Raw genomic sequence first — 23,896 nt, forward strand, 5'->3', positions numbered from 1 at the left:
CCTGGCACAAAAGCACAGTTGGAGAAGATCCAAAAAGCCATTTGTTTCCTCCCTTAGCAAGAGCTGTCAGTCTTGTAGACTATCAATCAACTCTGAGGGAGGAGAAGTAAAGACCTGTGATAAGTGACAGGTCTCCTGGCATCACACAGTTTTAGTAGATGCTCCAGGGCACTTGGGAGGTCACTTTCTCTGAGGTTTGCAATTATAAGGACTCGTCAAAAAGATGCATAGATGACCCAGGATGAGTGGAGAAGAGAGGTCAGTTATGGAGGGCACATCAGCCTTGACTAATGCTTGCAGGAGCTCTACTAGGAAAACCATTTGCAGGTTTATAGAAAGGAAAAATGTCCCAAATCTTGCTCAGGATGGTGACCTGCAATATAGTGATACAGAAATCATGGTCATGTAGTGTCTATCTTTTATTCATTTCTGCTTCACTCTATTTGTGCTGGGTTGGGAGACACAGGACATCTGGGTTAAAGTGATGGGTACACAATTATAGAGCAGCTTTAAAATGAATTTCAGGGAGATATACCTGTTCAGAATCCAACTTTACTTAGGTGTAATTACTTGAGAGAGCCTGTTGTTGTTTCTTACTGCAAAGAACCATATTTAGTGTGAACAAGTGAATTAAAGCTACATTCAGTTTGGGAGTGTATACACTCATCAATAGTTTAAGGAATTTTTGTGTGTGTGTGTGTGTGGGGGGCTGAAATCTTGTTAGATAAAGATGGAAAATAGAGAAATATATTTGACACCAGCATCATCAGATGGGTAGTGTAAAAATGAGGAGTTGCTTGCATGATCAAAGATTGGAAACGTTCTCAGTTAAAAACCATACTTCCTTAGTCCTGGTCCCAGCTGCATTTTCATTTCCAGCCGGTTGATGTAGCACACTTAGTTTGAAGAACTCAACTTTTGCCTTTTTTCCCCTTCCCTGATCTTTGCTATAAACTCTGTGCAAGTCAAGGTTCAGGTCCTTTGATTCAGCTTTAGCACACCGTAGATATTCTAAATCAAGATCTCCTTGGCTCCTCAGCCAACTATTTTATTCCCCCTCTGATCCTTCCTCCTGAACTGTTTTCCTTTCTCCCTTGCGTCCTTTAGTTCTTCATATTGCTGGCTAGTCTCCTTGAGATATCTGGGTGCCACTCTCCCGGCACCATAGCTTTTCAACCTCTTATTAGGAACTCCTTTCAGGGTTCACAAATACGTATTTTCAGGATACACATACCTGCGTCTGGCCCTGTGGGTTTCTAATTAACTTCATTAACAACCTCTGAAATACCAAAAACCTCTGTGAAGAAAGTTGTACTAGTCAACTCACTTCAAACATGCCAAAAATTGCTTTGTCATAAGAACAAATAGAAAGTTTGTTATTGTAAAGTCATTTGTGCTAATTTTCAAGAAATGGTCCCAATTTCCTAAAAGCCAGTAAAAAAAACAGGCAGAGGTCAGTAATTTCTTTTCCCTTGGTACTAAAATAAATATTATGAAGCCTAAATTCATCCACAGGAATGGGAAGATGAAGCACCTTTCAATAGACAGTCTCCTGGAAAAGCTAATGTCAGAAAGTGTTTCTCTCATATAAATTTCCATCTCTAACATTATTTATAACTTGTACTTTGACTATAGTGGCTTATGAACATGCCTGTTTTTCCTGTTGGAATGAAAATTCCTCGCAGGCAAGGAGTTTAAATTTTCTTGTCCTATCATAACACAGGATGTGGTACATGGTAGCTCTCCCTTCCCCCCAAATGTCTGTTGAATTCAGTAGAATGATTACTTTCACAAGAAAAAATCTGAGGGGAAAGCCAATTTCTTGCTTGTTGGTTTTGGTTTCAGTTAGAAATGGCAGCAAACAGTGCGGAGGTCTTGCTGCTTCCAAACTCACAGACAACAGGGCCAATAGATTGAGATTGATCTAAGAATCTGCCTAAATAATTAAAAACTAAGCTTCAGCGAGCTCCAGTTAAGTAGGAAAGAGCTTATGAATGGATTTAAAAATATATATTTATTTATTTCAGAGAGGAAGGGAGAGGGAGAGAGAGAGAGAAATCTCAATGATGAGAGAGAATCATTAATCAGCTGCCTCTTGCACGCCCCACACTGAGGATCCAGCCCACAACCCTGACCAGGAATCGAACCATGACCTCCTGGTTCATAGGTCGATGCTCATTCACTGAGCCACACTGGCCAGGCTGAATGGATTTTTTTTCTTTTTACCAGAATTACAATTTAGAAAGTTGTATTCTAACTGAGAGAAAAATCAATAATACGCTTTAGATAGAAAATATTTGGGAAACCAATTCCTTTTTCTTTTAGACACAGATCCTTTTATTTATCTTAAATATCTGCTCTAAAAGAATTTTTCAATTTCTCTTGGGACTTAATTATGTAGGTTAAGCAACTGTAATTTTATAATGGGTTATTTTTCTGAGAATGCTTCTGCTACAAAATTTTTGTGACTATGGAGATGCCACAAAATTGCTGAAAATGCTCAAACTGCAAATATTATTTCTGAAGTCAGGAGAAAGTTCACTGATGTTCATATTATGTTTACATTTCAATACAGAGACCTAAACTTCCCCTTCTGGGATTACAATGGGAATATAGTACAGAGCTACAATGTACCACAAGTATTAGGTAAAATTTAAGGTTCCTGAGAAGGAGCTCTTGTTCCTCAAAGTATCCCACCTATTTTCTCTGGTTTATGCCTAAAACTCCATAAAGGTAGTTGGATTACTTGGCATTGGGTTTTATCATCAGCTCAAATGCAAATGTTCCTGGAAGATGTAAAACTAACCCTTCATATTTAGACAGCTCAGGATAATTCTAAAAGTGTTTTCACTTATATTTTCTTGGATGGCAGGGTGATGTCATTGCAAAACACATGATTTTATTTGGTGTTCTTAATATCTAAGTGAGGTGGATATTATTATATTCTCCATCTGACATGAAACAAAATGAGAGATCCCTTCTCCAACCCAATCGCACAATAAACAAATGGTAGAACTAAGTCTAAGAGCTGTTCCACTCTAATATATTCCCATGAAAGTCAGACCCAGGGCCCTCACTTTCAGCATGAGGGTGTGAGAAATGGAGCTACTTCTGAATCAAATGTTGAGGTTAACTTTGCTTGTAAGAGGTGGGAACTCAGAAATAAACTCTGGAAAAACTCCTATTTCAAGCTAATCAGAAGGGCATATAACATTCATTTGGCCAATACACAGACATAATCACAAAATTGGAAGTGCCCTCATCCTTAAGTAGATGCTTTCAAGTGTTGTTGTTTTTATCACATGGAAAATAGAATCGAATGAGTTTTTCTCGATGATGAATAAGTCAATGAAGGTATTTAGGCAACATTCTTAGATGAAGTTTTTCTATAAAGACTTGAATGGAAGAAATAGAAAGAAGGAGAGCAAAGCAGGTGGAAGAAAACATTACATGAGAATGAGAAGGATAGAACTGGGGAAAGTATCAACACTTCTGCTTTAGAAATGGCAGGCCATGGGCCCTGGGAAAGAAATAAGGAGCAGATAGCAGAGAATGATAAAATATTAATAAATAACAATACTTTCCCTTAGAAAGTAATAACTGTACATATATTATTGCAATCCAATGAGGTAGGCATTATCATTATTTTACATGTAACAAAAGGTTAATCATCTTATTCAAGGTCATAAAACTAGTAGACAAAAGCTAGGTTTCAACTCAACTCAGCCTGACCCCATAGCTTTGATCTTTTAATTCTTTTGTTTATCTGCCTCATAGTAAGTGGGGTGACAGATTAAAAAAACAAACAAAATAGAAATCATCTTAAAGCTGCTTTAAAAAAATCATGGAGGACATTTAATAGAATCTCTTAATGAGACACAGAATCAATAGGGGCAAGCAAAGAGCGCTCTGGGACATGATATAGATACACATTTTCAAAGATATAGATGACAAGAAGAGATCAAGGGAAAGTGACTAGCATGAAAAGAAGGTAAGGAAAAGAGAACCACAGGCAGACACTGAGAACTGTTAAAATCTTGCAGGGCTTAGATTAGAGAGAGATAAGCAGAGAGGTTTCTGAGAAAGTAAAGGAAAGACGTTGGCAATTTAAAAAAATATATGTATTTTTACTGATTTCAGAGAGGAAGGGAGAGGGAGAAAGAGGGAGAAACATCAATAATGAGAGAGAATCACTGATTGGCTGCCTTCTGCATGCCCATACTAGGGATGAAGCTCACAACCCAGGCGTGACCTGACTGGGAATCGAACCATGACCTCTTGGTTCATAGGTCCATGCTTAACCACTGAGCCATGCTGGCAGGGCGACTTGGCCATCTTAATCCGCATCTCAACTTTGAGGTTCAAATGATACCAAACAAAAGGTAAAAATTCACAGCATTTATGAGACGATAGAAGGGAAGGAAAAAAGAAAAATGGACATAGTAGAAACAAGACTAGTTAACCCAGAGAGTAAATTGCAAGGGGATAACTTTGATAAGCTTAAATTCCTATGGGCATGAAACTGCAGTGAAGAACAGTTATGGGAAAATTGTCACACTTAGAGAAAATGAAATATCCTTCAAATAAGACTACAATAGCACCACTGCATTTGCTGTGGAGGAGAGATTTGTGTTTTAGCATTCTGGGAATCTGAAGGATTTAAGTGATACAGCAATACACTGGTTTAAGCATTCTTCAAGGACATCTTCTGGGGACTTGAAAAGAAAGTAATAGCAGCTTTGTGGGAAGCCAGCAGCCACACACTCATTCTGGGTTAATCTCTGGAAGTCCTGAGCAGCACTGTGATCCATGATCTTCTCTCATCACAGCCAGTTTTCCCCTGACAGCAGCATCTACCTGCACCATGCTTGGAGAGATCGATAGCTCCTAAGCATCTCAGGCTAAGATATTGCCAGCATTCTTGGTTCAGAAGTTCAGAAGCAGTGCGATTAATAGGTGAGGAATTGCAGCAAAGGCAGCTTCTGAATCTTGAATGAGAATTTATCACATCTGCCACTTTGGACATTTTTCAAACGATTCCCCTGTGTGTTCCAGGAAGTGCTCACTTGAGCTGGGTTTGTCTCTTCTGGCCTGCATACTGAGCTGTGTAATTGAGGGAACTCAAGCATAGGCCGTTTATGGTTGTATGAATAAGCAAAATACTCAATATGTGACCTGATTGTTTTCCAAAACTGCACAGTCCCCGGTTTTAGTTGTCATTTTGGAACAGGAGTGGGAGGATGAGACTGACAGTGAATGCATTCAATGGGTATAATTAACCCATTTCATGAAAGCAGATTTTCTAAATTATGCTATGAAGCTCATAAAATTTTAACACTTTCTTTTCTACGGGGGGGGGGGGCGCATATTTTTTAAAGGTGCTTATTTTTTTCCTGATCAAATTGACATAAAACTATTGCATTACTGATAAGAGTGGGAAACTTCTGACTGATTTCCATGACATGATGGTTAGGGAAAAAATGATTCCTCCTCTAATGCTGCCATTATGCTTATCCACCCATCAAATGTTTCATACTCCTCTCTCCCCAGTGTGTCCTACAAAAGGAAAAATATTATTTGTCAGCTTCCTGCAATATGAGTAGCAGCAGGAATTTTGAGAGTGCCTTGCCATCCCACAGAAGCAGCACCATTGACCCAGCACAAAGTGATAAAGCCACAGGGGCATGAAAACTAGTAAGGATGGAAATGAGTGAAACAACTTATTTGTATCCAGTGGTGTCCCCCAAAGCTCATTACCAACAAAACCTATACCTGGTTTTGTATACCAGGTACCTCTACCCGCTTGTCTGACCTCAGGAATCTCTCAATATGCTACCAAAATCTGGAGGGAAGTTGGCCCACATAGCAGCACCTATCAATACTTTGAGTTTCCATTTACTGTAATTAAGTGATAACATTCACTCTCTTTAAAAGTGTTGGTAGAGCCCAACAGGCATGGCTCAGTGGTTGAGTGTCGACCTATGAACCAGGAAGTCATGGTTTGATTCCTGCTCAGGGCACATGCCGGGGGTTGTGGGCTCGATCTCCAGTGTGGGGTGTGCAGGAGGCAGCTGATCAATAATTCTCTCTCATAATTGATGTTTCTATCTCTCTCACTCTCCCTTCCTTCCTGAAATCAATAATATATATTAAAATGTTGGTAGAATGACAATGCTTCCTGTGCAAGGAAAATGCATTTCCCAGGGCAAATTGCTAGGACTTAGGATACCCAGGCTGATGGCCATGGCTTATGCACTGCCAGCAGTTACACAGAAGCCAAGAGCATGGGCAAAATTTGAATAGCTGGGGACATTCAGAACAGGTCTGGGGGAAAAAGCAAAATGAACAATCTGTAGGTTTTACTGGGGTGGGTGTTTTGTAGTCTCCACTTTCAACTTGAATGTGTAACATCAAGATTTCTCTCTGATCTATCAGTTATACCAATGATAAATCTGCAAATGACAATTGTTAGCTCAAGTGAGCACCATCGTTATGGAGAGTATACTCAGGGCAGTTCTAGTAAAAAATACTTAATTATTTCATTTTTAAAACACCTAGGCCTATTCCACAAAAGAGTTCAGTCAGAGGAGTAGACACTGACACTCTAGGCTGGAGAATAAGTAATTAGTGATATTAACCTTTGCTAATCCCATAAAAACGATTGTTCTACTTTTGAAAATAAATTTAGAATATTCAGTATGCTGCAAAGTATAGAAAATTATACAATAAGTATTGATGAATCCACAATCCAATGTTGTCAGATCCGAAACATCTGCCATATTTACTTCAGATCTTTTTACTTTTTAACAAACATACAGATAAAACTAAAGCTCCTGCAAATTTTTTTCTATCAAATTTCCTTCCATGTTTCAGACCCCCCAGATAATGCTGAAAACTTGCTGCTTCTCTAGTCACATAATTTCTTTCAGTATTTCCTTTGGTCAGAACAGTCTCCTGCCATGTTCCAGTAGAGAAAACTGACTGTAGGGATTTAGCAAAGCCCCTTACTGTCCAAGGCCCAGAGTTTTCTTATTGTTAAAATGGACATAATCTGTTTTTGCCCACCTCACAGAACCATACAGTGGTAAAATTAAATTTCTGTAAGGAGACACTTTTGAAAACTCTATCGTCCAATACAAACTATATGGTTACTTAGGAAATAAATCTCCCTTTCTTAATATCTTCTCCAAGGCCAATCAGATGTTTTAAAACCTTAATGTCTACCCACCACAGAGAAATGGTGCATAATCCATGCCCTAGCCCAACTAATAATAAGTTTGGTGGCCATACCAAGGATTTTAAATATTCTGTTCTATCATTTCTGTACAGAATACATGTCAGTTCAGATGTCTTAGCAGTTGGTTTCAATAACATAATTCAAGATGAAAAAAGCAGGTAGTGGCTGTGAGATAAAATCCTGTTTCTCCAGAGTGGAGCTATAATTAGTAAAAAACCCAGGAAGTCAGAGAGTGGCTACTAATGTCCCACTGCTGCTATTCAGGGAGAGAAAAAGAGTAATTAGGGAATCGGACCCTAGCGCTAGCTTTCAAATTCACAACCTGATAGCCTCAGCTGCCTCACTTGCATGTCTACGTATTCTGTGGCAACACAAGGTGACAATGGAATGTTAGCAATGTTGGCAACAGCTGTCTCGTCTGGGACCATGACCTTAGTGGGGAACAAGTGGCAATAAAATGATTAACTGGACATGTCTCCATTTTATAGATCTTATGTATCTTTATTTTTAAATCTAATAAAGTCATCCTAATTTTAAGAAATAAAATGACTATACCCATTGATTCAAATAAATAGTTAGGTTCATTTTTTTCCAAAGATATCATCATTACAGTACATAGCCTTTGGTTATTTAATAGACCCAAGAGATTCAGATTCTCTGCTGAGAGGAACAGTGAAAAATATGACAAAACCCTGATCAGTTCAAGGCTCCTGGAAGGGTTGTTAAGAATATGAATTAAATTCCCAATTGAGACATAAGAGCCTCAAAATACATACAGTCATCTACTGGATGTTTGAACAAGAAATCAAATGTTTTAATCAGACATTTATTTTGTCATCCCTCTTATTCAGCAGACCAAAATGTTTGGGGGTACTAATTTGTTTCAGAAGTGGGCCTTGCTATATGTGGAAAACAATAACTTTGCACCTCAAGTTCGCAGTATATAATAAATAAAGTTGTAGATAGAAGGCATAAAAGTTGAGGATAGTGATAGATCATGGGGTACAGGTACAGTTGTATGGTGTTTTGAAGGCATACATGTTCATTGCTATGGCTGTTCATCTGATCCAACCCATAACTTATCAGAAAGGAAGCAACAGGACAAAATGGACTTATTATATGTGATTAGAGTCTCCATCTTTAAGGAAAAATGCAGTATCCACTGAATTTAGGCAAGATTAAAATTAAATGGGCTACTAACAAAGCTTTGTCAGTTTCTTGTTTTCTCTCAGCAAACAAACCTACTCCCTGTGTATGTAAATACTAAAGATAATCTGTTAAAAATGATGTAGCCATTAGAATTATCAGTAGAAACAATGATGTTATCACATCAAAATAAAAATCTAACCTCTAAAAATCTAATCTCAGGTACAAGCACAAAGAACAAGACTTACAAAGAGAGATGTGACATGACCATTTTCCTTGCCTCTTATTACCATTAATACCCCCCGACCCCCCAACTCCCATTTCTGCTCTCATTAGGCCCTACATGATAACAGCCACTCAGCTCCAAAACCTTTTCTGGTACTATTCTTCTCCTAGTTCCTTTATGTTTATTAAATACAGTCAGCTTTTTCCCACCTCAGGCCCTTTGATGCCCTGATCTTTCTGGGTGGGAAGTTCCTGCTCTGGCCCTCACATGGCTAGCTCCTTTTACTGTAATGTCATCTAATGTCACTCAGAGATACCACGAGGACCACCTTATCTAGAGCAACAACTCTTCCTTCCAAATCATTCTCACATACCCACTCATTTCCCCTATACCTATAGCTCCTCATGCTAAACTGAAATTGTTTGTCTACCTATTGAATTGCTTATTAACCACTGTGCCCCCTCCCACACAACAGTGTAAGTTCTTGAAGGTAGAGGCCTTGTCTGTAGTTTGTGTTTTGCTATGATCAATAAGTATGTGTTGAATAAGTGAATTCAATTTCACACTCTAAATTCACTCTTTTAACTGTGTACACTGTGATATAACCATGACCTTCAGGACTAGGCAATGACTCACGCTTTAAAGGTGAATGAAGCTCTATACTGAAATTAAAGCTATAATAAAAACAACAAGGTTATATATATTTTAAACCATATTGTTGTTTTAGCAAAGAAGCATAACTTCCATTGGAGTCAGCTCACACAAAATTAACACTGTAGAGTTTTGTCAGCATTTTACAAGAGATGGGCATTAAAGATCCATGAGCTAAGGGCTTTCACTTCAAGAGAGCATCTCATTGACATTGAAAATGACTGTAATGAAACAGCATTTGTATTTAAAATACAAGATAAGCAGAAAATGCAACAAAACCCTAAAAATAAATTTTGAAAATCATGTAGATTTACAATTAAGCATCAAACACTGAAAAATTTCCATACCTTGGACATCCTTCAAAGGGCTGTGAAGTGTCATTCTTTGCTCAGAGCTTTTACAGTGAAAACAGTAGAGGGAGCTGCTGCCCCACATTACAAATTTCTTAAATTTCTGTTTTCAACAAAAATTGCTATGCACTGAAATGGGACACATTTGAGCCCACTGCTCAATTCTCATGCTGCAATAATGAAACAATGCACAAAAACAATGCCAGAAAAAAGAGAAAGGAAATCAAGAGCCCTGCCTGGAACAGAGAGAAATAATAACACATTTTAAAATTAATGTGGTTTTAAATAAACACTTTTTACAGTGATGATGAATGAGAAGTAAAGTTAATGTCAAATGGGTGGGCTAATTGTAAGTCCTTTAATGGCTCATTAGTTAAAGTCTCCTGCCCTCCCTTCTGCTTTGCCTCATTCTCAGCTGCTCCCTTCTCTTTTCTAAAGCAATGAAAACCAGAATATTTTGAAATAAACTAAGACATTTCAAGTCTCAAGACTTTCCAAATCTCATTATCATAACATAAAGCCACCATTTTCTGTTGCTTATTCTACTCAGATAACAAGAAGGCTTTAAAGAAAAAGAGAAATTTTTATTAGAGTGTGAGGCATAGTAGTTGAGACTTAGAGAAGATCACAACTAATAAAATGCAACAGCTCAGATCATGGATAAACAGCCCCACAAGCAAGGTAGAGGCTGTAAATAAGAGAAGAAAAAACACTGAACGCTTAGACCTGGTTGTTAGTACTACTACCACCTGATTGTGAGTAACTTTTATGTATCTCTTCGTGAGTAGATTTGCATATCCAGAATAAGTATTTCATGTTGAGCATATGGTCTTTCATTTTAGCAATTATTTGAAAGACTTTCAAATGTTTAATTGGATTTTGAGAAATTGGTAAGACAAAAAAATGTGTTGGCCCAGTTACAGATTCAAGACAATCTCTTATATCTACAGTGCTATATGAGTGAATGGATGTTCAGAAAGAGCAATGGATTTAAGTGTATTTAGATAGAGTCTTACATTTACAAGAAAGTTCTTTCACATACTTGGCATTTGATTCTTCCAGCAACTGTGTAAAGTAAACGTGGCAGGTACTGTCATTTCAAATTTGAAGAAAAGGGAGTCTGACATGGAAATGCCAAGCGCATTGTCCAAGGACACACTTGTGAGGAGGATTCATTTCCTCACTGTCTTACACTGTCCCACTGTCCTATGGCTTTGCAGGGCCATGAGTTACCTTGGAAAAATCAAACCATTTTCTGTGTGTGGTGTGAAAAGTAAAGCTGATCTAGTCAAATTGTAAACTGGAAACTTGTCTTTCACACCTGTGATCCAGTAGAATGAAGCTGGGCTTAAGGATCAGTTCCTGGGTGTTAATTCTGGCTGCCCCCACTTACACTGGTGTGACCGTGGACATTATAAATTGAGGATAATTTCTGCTTCTCACCATAGCTGTGAGGCTGACACAGGCAGTGGCAGGAGAGTACCCTAAGCAGAGCTAGTTCAGTAATAAGCTCTCCTGAGCCATTCCTTTCTTTTGAACTTATTTCCTTGTTAGTGCTATTTCTTCCCCCAGGGAGATGCTTAATGCTTGTATGCTTCCTCTATGAAAAACTGCTCTCTACCATAATTTTAGTGTATTTGCTGGTATTAGCAATCCAAGACATCTCTACTTAATGGTTTCTCTCCAGTGAAGGATATTCATTCAAAATGAGACGGCAGAAGTTATTCAAGGACATTTGGAAGCTTTTCCCCTTTATAGGTAAGATCAAAGAAAAAGCTGGACCAACACTTTATAAAAAAAATATGTTCATCATAAAGTGTTGTAGCTAGCTCTGTTAACCAGTTAGGTGCTCTTCAATAACAAGCATTCCGATTAAGGATAATCCTATATAATAAAAGGCTAATACGAAAATAGACCGAATGGCAGAACAACTGAACAACTGGTTGCTATGACATGCACTGACCACCAGGGGGCATGAACAGAACATGGTGGGCATCAGCAGCAGGTGGCAAAGTGGTGAACATGGTGGGCATCTGCTGGGGTGGGGACTGTGGAGCAGGTGAGTGGGGGTGGGGGATGGTGGTGCCAGACCAAGGTGGGGCGCTGATTGCTGTCATCAGGGTGAGCCTCTGGTGGTTACTGAAAATTCTTTGCTCCTATGCGCCATGGTTCCACCTGATGCTCACACCCACTGCCAGCCGGGGTTCTGATGGCTCAGAGCCGTCAGCGGGTGCAAGCAGGGCCAGTGCCCTCAGTGCATGGGAGCAGCAGCAGTGGTAGTGGGGCTGCGGGCAGACAGAGGACCAGAGGCCATGGCAGATGGGCTGAAACTCACCCCCATGCCCACCACAGCCTCGTGGCCCACAGTTCCTTTCAAGATGCACGAATTCCTGCACTGAGCTCCTAATTTCATTATATTTAGATTACATATGTGTAAATTTCAATTAAGTCTTCCCCAAAGAGAGGAATGTAGGGAGGAATCAATGTAGGGAGATGAGGAGCTTAAATGGAGGAATATGTATGGCTTTGATGAAACACCAATTCATCAAGACAATTTAATAACATTAATTCACTAGATCTACTTTTTGTAAGTATTTCATATAAGAATTTTTTCCCTAGGAAATATACTCTTTCAGGGGGAAAGAGGTTTTCCTCCCATAAATATATATATACAGTATATGCTAAATGGAAAGTTGTGGGGAAAAATTATTCTTTGTAAACAACATATCATTTTGGTACAAATCTTTCTTTAAAAAGTGAGAAAATACAAATTTGGCTTCAGAACCAAGATTCACAAGTAGAAAAAATTGGTTAAAATGTTTTAATTACGGGAGATGCTTCAGGCCATTCGAGATTTCTTTTAGTTCTATTTTTAAAAAATTTCTTTGACACTCCCTAAATAACAACACTGTCTTTGATTGAAGGGACATCTCTAAAGCCCCGCAGGGAAGAACATTTTCTTGAAGAAATTGAGCAAAGTATGCTGTTATCAAAGGATCCATGCCTCCTAATAACTCTTATTCTTCTTTGGTTCTTTTCAGATAACTACACTGAAGTTTTTCCCCTCTAACTTTTCTAAGGGCTAATTGCTTAAAAACACATACTAAAATTTTATACTATTCATTTGCGGGATAGTACATATTGTTTGATTGCTATTTGATAAGGTAAAATGTATATATTTTTACATTTCAAATTGTCTTAAGAAATTCTAACACGTGCTTCAGGGATCTCACATGCAAGCCACTAGGGTGAGTCATACACCATCTCCCAATCTCAACCAGAAGTGTTTTAGCTCTGACCAGCCATTCCCTCTTTCTCATATTACCTTCCTTCCTGCTGTGAAATGGGGCTCATGTCACATAGAGTCCAATGTTGAAAAAGGCAAACAAATAAAACGCAATATTTTGACTTAAAAATGTTCACAAGTGTTAAAAAATACAAATAGTCCCATGGGACATCTTAGCAGAGATAAGAAAATATTCTACTGATACTTTAAAAATAGTAAATAGACTAGAAGAGATAAACCAAAGAACCTGTACACTTAATATGCATAGCCCATGGATGTGGACAATAGGATAGTGAAGACCTGGGGGAGTGGGTAGGGACTGTGAGGAGGGGGTTAAAGGGGAAGTGGATGGGGCATATCTGTAATACTATCAACAATAAAAATATATTAAAAAAATAGTAAATAGTATGATAGCTGCAATGAATGGTGCTTATTCTCTCAACAACCCAACTCTACTGTGCCACTAGACTGTAACCTATCAATGAAATCTGGCATGGGACACTCCATTGTGGGGAGCCTCTATAGGGTTAAGCCTCGGACTGACCTGTTGGCAAAGTCACAAACAAGTCCCAGCTTAGAGGGCACAGTCCTCTTAAGCATAATTAGGCTTGAACTTATAACGCTCCCTAGATCTTACATGGGAAGCTAATGGGCTGAGGGAAGTGCAACAAGAACAAAAACAAGTGAAACTCACAAGAACAGTGTAAACACGTGAAACTCACAAGAACAGTGTAACTTTGGTAACCACTACCTTGTTTACCTCTGACTATAAAATAAAGGCTCAGCTTGCCTCAGAATCTTTCTCTGTGGCCTCAGCCAGGCACAGGAAGATCCATGGAGACTAAAGAGAGCTAGAGAGTTCTGAACGCTGTCTCCATGTAAAACATTCTTCGCCGACTCCGTCCACACCTTTGGGAACCCCTGGACCACTGGGGCTGGACCCCGGCACTCCACTTAGAACTCTTCACAGATTTTGTATTGCTGCATGACTGTGGGGCTTGACATGAGGTTTACCAGGACCCTACCTGGGCTTGACTTGTCAGTGCTGTGAGAGAACTGGTGGGCTGTCTGCCTGCTGCCAGTCCCCAGAAATTCAGCACGTAATTGTTTTTGTTCAGGCTGTTTTCCTCTACTAACAGTACTTAGCTTGCATTCTCTTTCCCCTCTATTTACTTTACTGGAAAAACCTTGTCAACTTTTAATAAACAGCTTTATCAGGTATAACTGATATAAAAAGAACTGTATATATTTAGTGCATGCAATCTGATGAGTTTGGACAAATGCACACAGTTAAGGGCAGACAATTTAAAATATAAAATGATATACATTTTATCTCTCTTATCAAATAGCAATCAAATAATAAGTAATATCCCTCAAATGAATAGTATATAATTTTAGCATGAATTTTTAAGCAATTAGCCCGTGCGACAATCACCACAGTTAGCTGACATATTCAACACCTCCCAGTTTGTTTCCCTTGGTTTTTCTGTTTGTTTTTGTAGTAAGAACACCTAACATGAGATCTATCCTCTTAACAAATTCTCAAGTGAATATTATATTGTTAACAATAGGCACTATGCTGTATAGTACAACTCTAGGATTTATTAATCTTGCATAATTGAAACTTTATATTCATTGAATAACAACTCTCCATACCTCCCTCCCCCTGGCCTCTGGCGACCACTATTGTGTTCCCTGCTTCTATGAGTTTGACTATTTTAGGAATCTTATGTAAGTGGAATCATGCTGTCTTTGTCCTTCTGTGACTGGATTTCACTAAGTATAATGTCCTCCAGATTAATCCATGGAATTGCTTCTTTTTTAAAGGCTCAACCTTTATGCTTCAATTTTCAATTCCTGAAGGAAACCTCCCCAACCATTATCTTTTCTAAATTGTCACCCTCTGTTCACATTTCTGTGAACTAAACTTGAGTCCCTAAGAGACAAGGACACTATTTTACGCATTTCTTTTTTTTTGCAAGCCCAGCTCCTAACAGGCTTTACATAAATGTTTGTGAAACTGTTAAACAAGGTGAAGGAGGAACAGTTTCATTGCTTTTATGAGCTCATTTTCTTCAAATATTAGTTAATATGATCTTGAAATGACTGATTTCAAAGAACTCTGTTCATTTCTAGCATTTGGGAAATAACAGTCAGTCCTCTTGCTAAAGTACATTATACTTAGAAAATGAAACATGGAGGTGGCAACGAAAAACGTTATTTTACCTTCCTGTCCAGTGCTGCCCTTAGCTAGTTCTTGTAAGTATGAGTAGGTGCTTCAGAGGAATTTCTGCAGCCTGTTGGTGCGCACATCATCAATTCAACCAAACATGCAAACAACTTCAGAAAAACCCAACAGCCGATATAAACTGTATCTCAAGAGACAGTTTTTATAATTCTTGTAAAAGATATTTTAGTCAACCAGAGGAGTTATTTCAGAATAAAAAAAGACAAGGAGTTTCCATAAACCATAATTCTTAAGCAGAAAGTGAGCTGATGGTCTAGTCTCTTACTTTTTCTTTTAAGTAAAAGCTGACCTATAATAATAAAAAAATCTTCTCTTTTTAGCTTAGTCCCCCGCCCCCTGTATTTTTGTAGTCTAACAAATTGGTTATTATATTATAAAAAATAATAAACCATTTTTTTTAAATACTGTGGACTCAGGATTCAATGCTACTGTGTATTAGACCCATAGCTGAGTTTAAATTGTAAATCTAATATTTGCAATAAAAGAAATACCTCTCTACCAAAACATTCTGGAAATTAAAACCTGTGGAACTGAATATTATACATATTTTCATATAGTTGCATATTTCTTAATCTTCTAAATTCTCTAGTCAAATCATTTGATCTATAGTTGAGAACTCGTTCCAGGATTTGGTATAATCCTTTTCTCTCTTGGACATTTGGCAAGCTTGTCATAAAGGCCTTCAAATTCAAATTCTTCCTTTGAGAAAACAATTATCCTGTCTTGACTGCAGCATCAGACATTTAGAAAACATATGAAGGTCTAATCTTGCCTGTTAGCATTCACCAGCTTTTCTTCTTTGTAGCAGAAGACAAGTACTGAAAATCCTATAATGTGTTCTCTGTTTTGCCAGAAACCTTGGAATAAAAATCAACAAAGCTGATTCCTTTGAAGACTGGATTCCAGGGTGCCCAATTCATGCCTCTTTTGTTAACCCCTGCTTACTTTTATAATCAATATCAACGGACACCAGTACATTACTGGTAAAACAATTCCCTTGAATGGCTAAAGTGGATGAAATGACAGGACAACAATCATTTTTGGCACATGACCACATCCTACTGGAACAGTGGTTCGCAACCTTCTGGCCCTTTAAATACAGTTCCTCATGTTGTGACTCAACCATAAAATTATTTTCGTTGCTACTTCATAACTGTAATGTTGCTACTGTTATGAATCATAATGTAAATATCTGATATGCACGATGGTCTTAGGCGACCCCTGTGAAAAGGTTGTTCGACCACCAAAGGGGTCACGACCCATAGGTTGAGAACCGCTGTACTGGAGTCTTAAAGTTCTAGATCTGGCCTGGAGCCCTCTAGTGGTGGTTCAGGTCTTTAAAAAGTTCCTTATTTTTTGGTCTTCATTTTCTCATCTACAAAATATATTAATTTGTTTACTTGTTCATTATATAATTAATAACCACATGCTACGTGCCAGAAACTTTGCTAGGCAATGGTGACAAAATAGAGGTTTAAAAAATTCACTGTGCAGTGGGCAGACAAATAAGAAAAATAACAGTTGCAAAATCATGTGTTATACCTGTAGGAGGTATAATGTTATAGGATCGTGGAAGATGACATCACACTTATTGAGAGCCCTGGCAAAGGCCACGTAGGAGAACTGATGTCTGAGCTGAATCATGAAGATAGAGGGATGCTTTCCTAGGTCTGTGGGAGAACATTTGCAAAGCATGGCATTTTTGAGATAGTAAAGGATGATTACACTGTAGATTGCAAATGAAGGAAGGGCACAGAGGAGGATAGGCAAAGATGGGTCCAGGGCAAGCTACGAAGGGTCGAGAATGGCATGCATAAAACGTGGAGTCCTTCTTGAAGAAAAGAGAACTTATTAAACAGTTGTAAGCCAAAGAGTTACATGATTAGGGTAATGATTTAGAAATATTCATCTGCTTGTAGAAGGTAGAGGCAACAAGACCAGCTCCAAGATGGCTACGAAGACACAAATACGAATTGACAAGGGCCTAAACTAAGGAAGTGGCAATGAGAAAAGAGAGTAGGAGGAGGAGAAGGTTCATGGGCTACTGGGATGTAGAATTGACATAATTTAGGAACTATCTTGATGTGGAAGAAGAGGGACAGAAAAAATTCCAGGATTATTATTAGTTTAGTTTGGGGCATGCTACTTTTCTGATATGTATGAGACCTCCAAGTGGAGATGCTGGAACTCAGGAGAAATGTCTGGATTGAATTAAGACTGGGAATCTTTAATCCATGCAACAAATAGGTAGGGGAAGAGGGAATCTTGGAGAGCACATGAGACTTGGTTGGAAAGTTTGTAAGGAGGTCATTCTGAGAAAAGGGAAGTGTATGAAAGGTCGCCTGCCCTGTTTATCAGAATTCCGACTTAGGGGAGACTTAGGGGAGTGTCGAAGGTGGCGCCCCTAATTATTCCTTGACCTTTCTAAACAAGTCTGTGTATGTGCAGACCCCCAGGTGCTTACTGGAATCCTTATGCCTAATCTTTGGGTGCCCTTGTCTTGAGAACAATACAAACAAATGTGTCCTCCAAAATTAACTCACCCTATTGATTATAACTAAAGATAAAAACTGCAATAAAAGCCTAATGAGGCAGGCAATCAGGGATGTCTGGTTGCTATAGCCAGGCAGCCCCTTAGCCTCTCTTTCACAGCAAACATGTCAGAGTAATCCATTCATCCATCGCTCAGGGTCTGCTGGTCAGCCCTGGCAAGGGAATGTTGTTAATGAAGGAGAAAAATAAAAAGAATGGTTCTAGAGGTAAGAGGAAAAAATGTCAATGTCACTAAACCAAGAGAACGGAGAGTTTCAAGGGAGCAGCAGTCAACAGTGAAAATTCCTATATAGTGGTGAAATAAGATGGAGCCTGAAAGGTGTCCTGGGAATCTCACATCGCAGAGACCATTGGTAACTACAGAGATCACAGTCTCAGTGGAGCAGCTGGGACATGAACCAGATTCTAGTGGGTTAAAGAGTCAGTAGAACCACAAGAGATGGAATACTTTTTCTAGAAGCTTGGGGTAAAGGAAAATAACAGCTAATTGGCTAGATCTTTATAGCTTTCTTTAGCAACAACATTCGATGAAATTCTACTAACAAAATAATGTATCAAGAAATGGGGCATGCTTCCCCAGAGATCTCACTACCAGCCTGGCTGTTAAAAAATTGAGGAGATGGAGTCAGGTGGGTTTGGAACATGATTCATGTATTTGGAGCCTTGACTTAGAGTGCTCATGCAGGCAGTATAGTTGTTTCTATGGTATAATGAGATGTGGGTGAGATGTGCAGACAATTACTGGCCTCCCTTATCTTTTGGTTGTTGTGGTGGTAGGAGGTATAGGCAGTACAACCATTTTAAACAGTAGAAAGATGAAAATTATTACCTACAAGGGAGTCAAATAGCCCATAGATAAACACACAGAAATAAAGAGGGATTCTCCGCAAAAAACAGTCATCCTATTGTTTACTCACGGGGGGTCCTGGGGGTCCTGGTTTTCCTGGAGGACCTGTTTTTCCTCGTCTTCCCTTAAAAATCAAAGAGAAACAGACAATAAATGATGTGATTCCATTTTCTTCTAAGATGAGACAATATTAAATGGCAATGTTAAAGACAGTAAAAATTAACTAAAAGTTTAAAAAAAAATTCCAAATCCACATCACCTTTCAAGGAAGTCTCAAAGTTATGGGCCAGATATTAACAATCAAGATGAGAAAAACAGTGCCTGGAATGAATAAATCTTAATTGTTATTAGCAGTTCCTGATACTCTAATAAAGTAGCATAAAGTATCTGAAAGATGGTCTAAGATTGGCATTTTATCTGATGATTCTGTGGTTTCAGATGCAATAGTATATGCATTTGTCATCTTAAATTGGTGTTTCTGAAAGAGTGGTCTGAATTCTAATTTAATAGGAGTTGCCTGAGGGTGGGATTGGATGTTAAAAATGATATTATGGGCTCCGTCCAAGACTTACTGGTTTAGAATTTCTGGAGAAGGAAGCTGTGAATCTGCATTTAAAAATCACTTTAGGTAATTCCTATGCTCACTAAAGTTTGAAATGCACCTCCCTAAGTCATTTCATAATTATATATGCTGTATAAAGTACATTAACTAACTCTTTTCTTCCCTTCGGATGGTTAAGCTGTTTTATAAGTGAACTAAAACATATATTTGCTTATTAATTTTCATTATTGTAACTGAATGTTAACTCTCCCAAGTCTACAACCAGCTAAAGTCCAATTGCAAGAGTTAGAAAAATAAGATCGTGCTAACATTTAAAATTGTACCTGTTTACCAAATATCCTTTAAAGAGGAAAACTTTTCCCTTTCTAATAGAAGGAAGTAAGCTTAGGTGTTGGGAACAAACATTTTGAACAAGAAACATCTCTGAGCATGTTTTCTAAATATGGCCATGCTATTTCATTGTTACTAATATCTTTTTAATTACCATATTGGTAGTATATTAATACATATTAAGGCTTGTTTCTACTGAAAAATAAACGTATTGGGTTGATCTTTTAAGGACTTTTAGGGAGAATTATAAGCATAAAAACAGAAAGGCCCATTTCATTACTCATTTTCTTGCTCTAAGTTAGGTGAAGTTTGATCACTCTGGCTTGGAGTGGAGTAGTAGGTCCAGTGCCACCTGGACCAGTGAGGTCAGCTTTGGGAGGTAAGTAATCGCATACTGCACTGTGATTCTGTGGGAAATACTTCCATTGTTGCTGAAGGCAAGTTAAGTTCATAGCACCAGGGCTTATAAAAACAGCAGCTGTTTCATAAATAATCCTAGCTAACATCTTCAGAACAGATTTTAAAACATTTTATCAAAAATAAAAATACAATTAGTGGTGTTTTCATCTACCCTCTGTTTTAGAGACCTGTGAACACTGGAGTTCCTTTGGGAGATTGTAAGATTGGAAAAAATATGTAATTTAATATTCTGCATCCATAAAAAATGTTATACACATGTACATCATTTTTCTAGTCTTATAGTTTAACATTCTGAAAATCAATATATTGGGTCTTTCAGTAAATGTAAGTCAATTAGCCCCTGAGAATTAATCAGTGATAAAAAAAAGTTTACTTAGAAAGTGGAAGCACTATAATCTAATTCACAAGGGACAAAGGAACAAAATCAATGGCATTCAAGTAGTTGTTCGTTTTTTTTTAGGTTGAGGTAAGTTAAATGCAGGATCAACATTTGTGTGCATTCTCCTTTCTTTAAAGGAGACAGATTTATTGAGTTGGGCAGGAAGTGGGGAAAATGAGGCTGACTATTGATCAACTTTTATTGCAGAGTTAATGTTTAAGACAAACCAAGTGTCAGATATTGTGATATAGCATTGGCATGTCTTAAGATGAGGAAGGAAAAACATTCAAGATTCAGTATGGTTGGGCAAACATCCAAATATCTTGACTGTCACTGCTGTTTTACACAGTCTTTTAAGTCAGTCTTGCATTGTCGGCATGCACTGATATGTATGTCTAGAGTGCAGGGGAATGCCGATTGGGTTTGTGCATCCTGGCTAAGAGTGTTCATGCAGATGATATTTTTGAGGCTGTTAAATTATTGGAACATATTGTGGGCAGGTAACTTCAGCCAGCACATGGTTTCAGTTTAAATGCGGTTTCTAGTCTTGAATTTCTAGTAATACCTAAAGCAGATTTGAAGAATATTTTTCTTTTATTTTTTTTAATTTTTTAAATATTTTTATTGATTTTTTTTACAGTGAAGAAGGGAGAGGGATAGAGAGAAACATCGATGAGAGAGAAACATCAATCAGCTGCCTCCTGCACACTCCCCACTGGGGATGTGCCCACAACCAAGGTACATGCCCTTGACTGGAATCAAACCCGGGACCCTTCAGTCCGCAGGCCGATGCTCTATCCACTGAGCCAAACCGGTTAGGGTGAAGAATTTTTTTTAAAAGATGTGCTTTACAAAGCAACACAGTCACCATTTTCTTAGTCATCCCACCAAATATATTTTAGGAACAGGGTTTGCCTTCAGTCCTCGTCTCAGCAACCTGTAGAAGAGGCTCTGACAAGACGGGGCAGAAGGGTGAATGGATGAAAAACATGGGTGGAAACTCCACAATGTAAGGCAAATATTGGGGGCCACAATTTAATAGTTCAAGCTATCAATATAATAGTTCAAGTCCATTCTCAGACATCATCCTTCCCTCCAAGAAGCCCCAGGAAGGAACTCCTTTGCCTTCTTCCCCACAATCAAGGCCCCCAGCTGCACTGAACACGGTCTCATAGATTCCTATTCCTCCAAAAGATCTCTCTTTTCACTTAAAAGCATCAGGGAAATGCAAGACACTACTTAAGAGACAAAGTAGATTTTTGGTAAGGTAAATTTTATAATTTAAGCTGGGATAATTTGGGGTGTATTTTATTATTAACTAGAGGCCTGGTGCATGAAATTCATGCACTTGGAAGGTCCCTCAGCCCTGCCTGCACCCTCTCGCAGTCCTGGAGCCCTCTGGGGATGTCTGTCTGATGGCTTAGGTCCGGGGAGTGGGCCTAAGCCAGCAGTCAGATGCCTTTAGCGCTGCTGCAGAGGTGGGAGAGGCTCCCACCACTGCTGCTGCACTTGCCAGCCGTGAGCCGGCTCAGGGCTTCTGCCTGAGCGGCGCCCCCTGTGGGAGTGCACTGACCACCAGGAGGCAGCTCCTGCATTGAGCGTCTGCCTCCTGGTGGTCAGTGCGCATCACAGCAACTGGTCGTTCCACCAATTGGTTGATTTGCATGTTAGCCTTTTATTATATAGGATAATTGTGGTAAGTCAACAGGCATAAACTGCAACTCTCACCCTAGGGCTAAAATGAGACTCCTCCATTTTTCTGAGGAGAGTGTAACCAGTGAATCTCTGTTCTTTAGGGAACAGAGGAATTAGATGAGGCTACCTGGTGCCAGGGGCTGAGGCTGGGGCTTCTGTTGATACTGATGAGAGGAATGGTTATTGCATGTTTGCTCCCCTTTCTGTCTCCTTTTACTTCAGTCCCTTTATTACAGGGCTCACTCAGGACCCATTCATTGTAATGTGACACAAAAAGTAGGGAGTTGGCTGTGGGTGGGGATGAAAATCCTGGCAGTTTACAGACAAATGCTGAGCTGCACGAGGCCTTCCTGGTTAGGATTTCTGTTACCAGGTCACCATTTGTTCATAAGCAAATTGCAGTCTGGCTGAATCTCCAAATGGATGGAGGCCTACTGTTCCAGCATAATTACACTTGGGGTAATCCAACACTTTTCTAAAATCTGGAATATAAAGCACAAAATACAGATTTATTATATTAGGTTGTCCTAGAAACCTCCGTGCTCAACATGTCAGTTTCCTGCTTGGCAAAAATGGAAAGGTTATTAGATAGTAGTTTAGATATTTGTGGAATGATTTAAGCCCAGTGGTGCTCAAACCTGATTGTGAATTGGCCTGGTCAAGAGGGCTGGTTAAAAAAGATTGCTGTGCCCACTTCCAGAGTTTCTGACTTAGTGGGTCTGGGGTGAGGCCTGAGAATTTGCATTTCTAACAATTTCCCAGGAAGGCAGATGCTACTGGCCTGGAGACCACACTTTGAGAACCCCTGCTCTAAATCTCAAGCTCTCATTTCACATTTAAAGTCAGCCAATCTTATAGAGTCCCTAATACAGCGGTTCTCAACCTGTGGGTCGCGACCCCTTTGGGGGTCGAACAACCCTTTCACAGGGGTCGCCTAAGACCATTGGAAAACACATATATAATTACATATTGTTTTTGTGATTAATCATTATGCTTTAATTATGTTCATTTTGTAACAATGAAAATACATCCTGCATATCAGATATTTACATTATGATTCATAACAGTAGCAAAATTACAGTTATGAAGTAGCAACGAAAATAATTTTATGGTTGGGGGTCACCACAACATGAGGAACTGTATTAAAGGGTCGCAGCATTAGGAAGGTTGAGAACCACTGTCCTAATACCTTGTAAATCTTGTAGCTCAGAACTCAAGAGCTCAAGTTCTGTGATAATGTGGACCCATTGTCAAGTTCAGGAGCACCAGGACTGAAATCAGGCTTTTCTCTCTCTCTCTCTTTTTTAAAATATATTTTATTGATTTTTACAGAGAGGAAGGGAGAGGGATAGAGAGCTAGAAACATTGATGAGAGAGAAACATCGATAAGCTGTCTCCTGCACATCTCCTACTGGGGATGTGCCCACAACCAAGGTATATGCCCTTGACTGGAATCAAACTTGGGACCCTTCAGTCCGCAGGCCAATGCTCTATCCACCAAGCCAAACCAGTTAGGGCAATCTGGCTTTCTCTTATGGAAACTTTTAGTGTCAAGATGTCATTGCTGTGCCTGGCTGGTGTGGTTCAGTGATTGAGCATCAGCCTATGAACCAGGAGGTCACAGTTCAGTTCCCGGTCAGGACACATGCTCGGGTTGCAGGTTCAATCCTCAGTAGGACATGCAAGAGACAGCCGATCAATGATTCTCTTTCATCATTGATGTTTCTATCTCCCCCTCTCTCTTCCTCTCTGAAATCAATAAAAATGTATTTTTTATAAAAGATTTTATTGCTGTAAAACTGGTACTTATACTTTGTAACAGGTTTGTTAAGATTAAAGAAAGAGATCATATATAAAATTCCTATCACACATCCAGTAGGATGGCTACTTTTAAAAAACAGAAAATAAATATTGGTGAGGATGTGGAAAAATTAGAATGCTTTTGCACTGTTGGTGAGATTGTAAA

At 38.9% G+C, this 23,896-nt stretch overlaps 1 protein-coding gene across 1 annotated transcript in view; it reads right to left on the reverse strand.

The window, feature by feature from the left end:
- COL19A1 (collagen type XIX alpha 1 chain) overlaps positions 1-23,896 on the reverse strand; it is a 309,008-nt gene that overhangs the window by 82,151 nt on the left and 202,961 nt on the right. The window contains exon 17 of the mRNA XM_036318274.1: positions 18,615-18,668. Coding sequence (XP_036174167.1) covers positions 18,615-18,668 — 54 coding nt within the window. The remainder of the gene's footprint in view (positions 1-18,614; positions 18,669-23,896) is intronic.

Source organism: Myotis myotis, unplaced genomic scaffold (genome assembly GCF_014108235.1).
Source record: "Myotis myotis isolate mMyoMyo1 unplaced genomic scaffold, mMyoMyo1.p scaffold_m19_p_7, whole genome shotgun sequence".
Lineage (NCBI taxonomy): Eukaryota > Metazoa > Chordata > Mammalia > Chiroptera > Vespertilionidae > Myotis > Myotis myotis.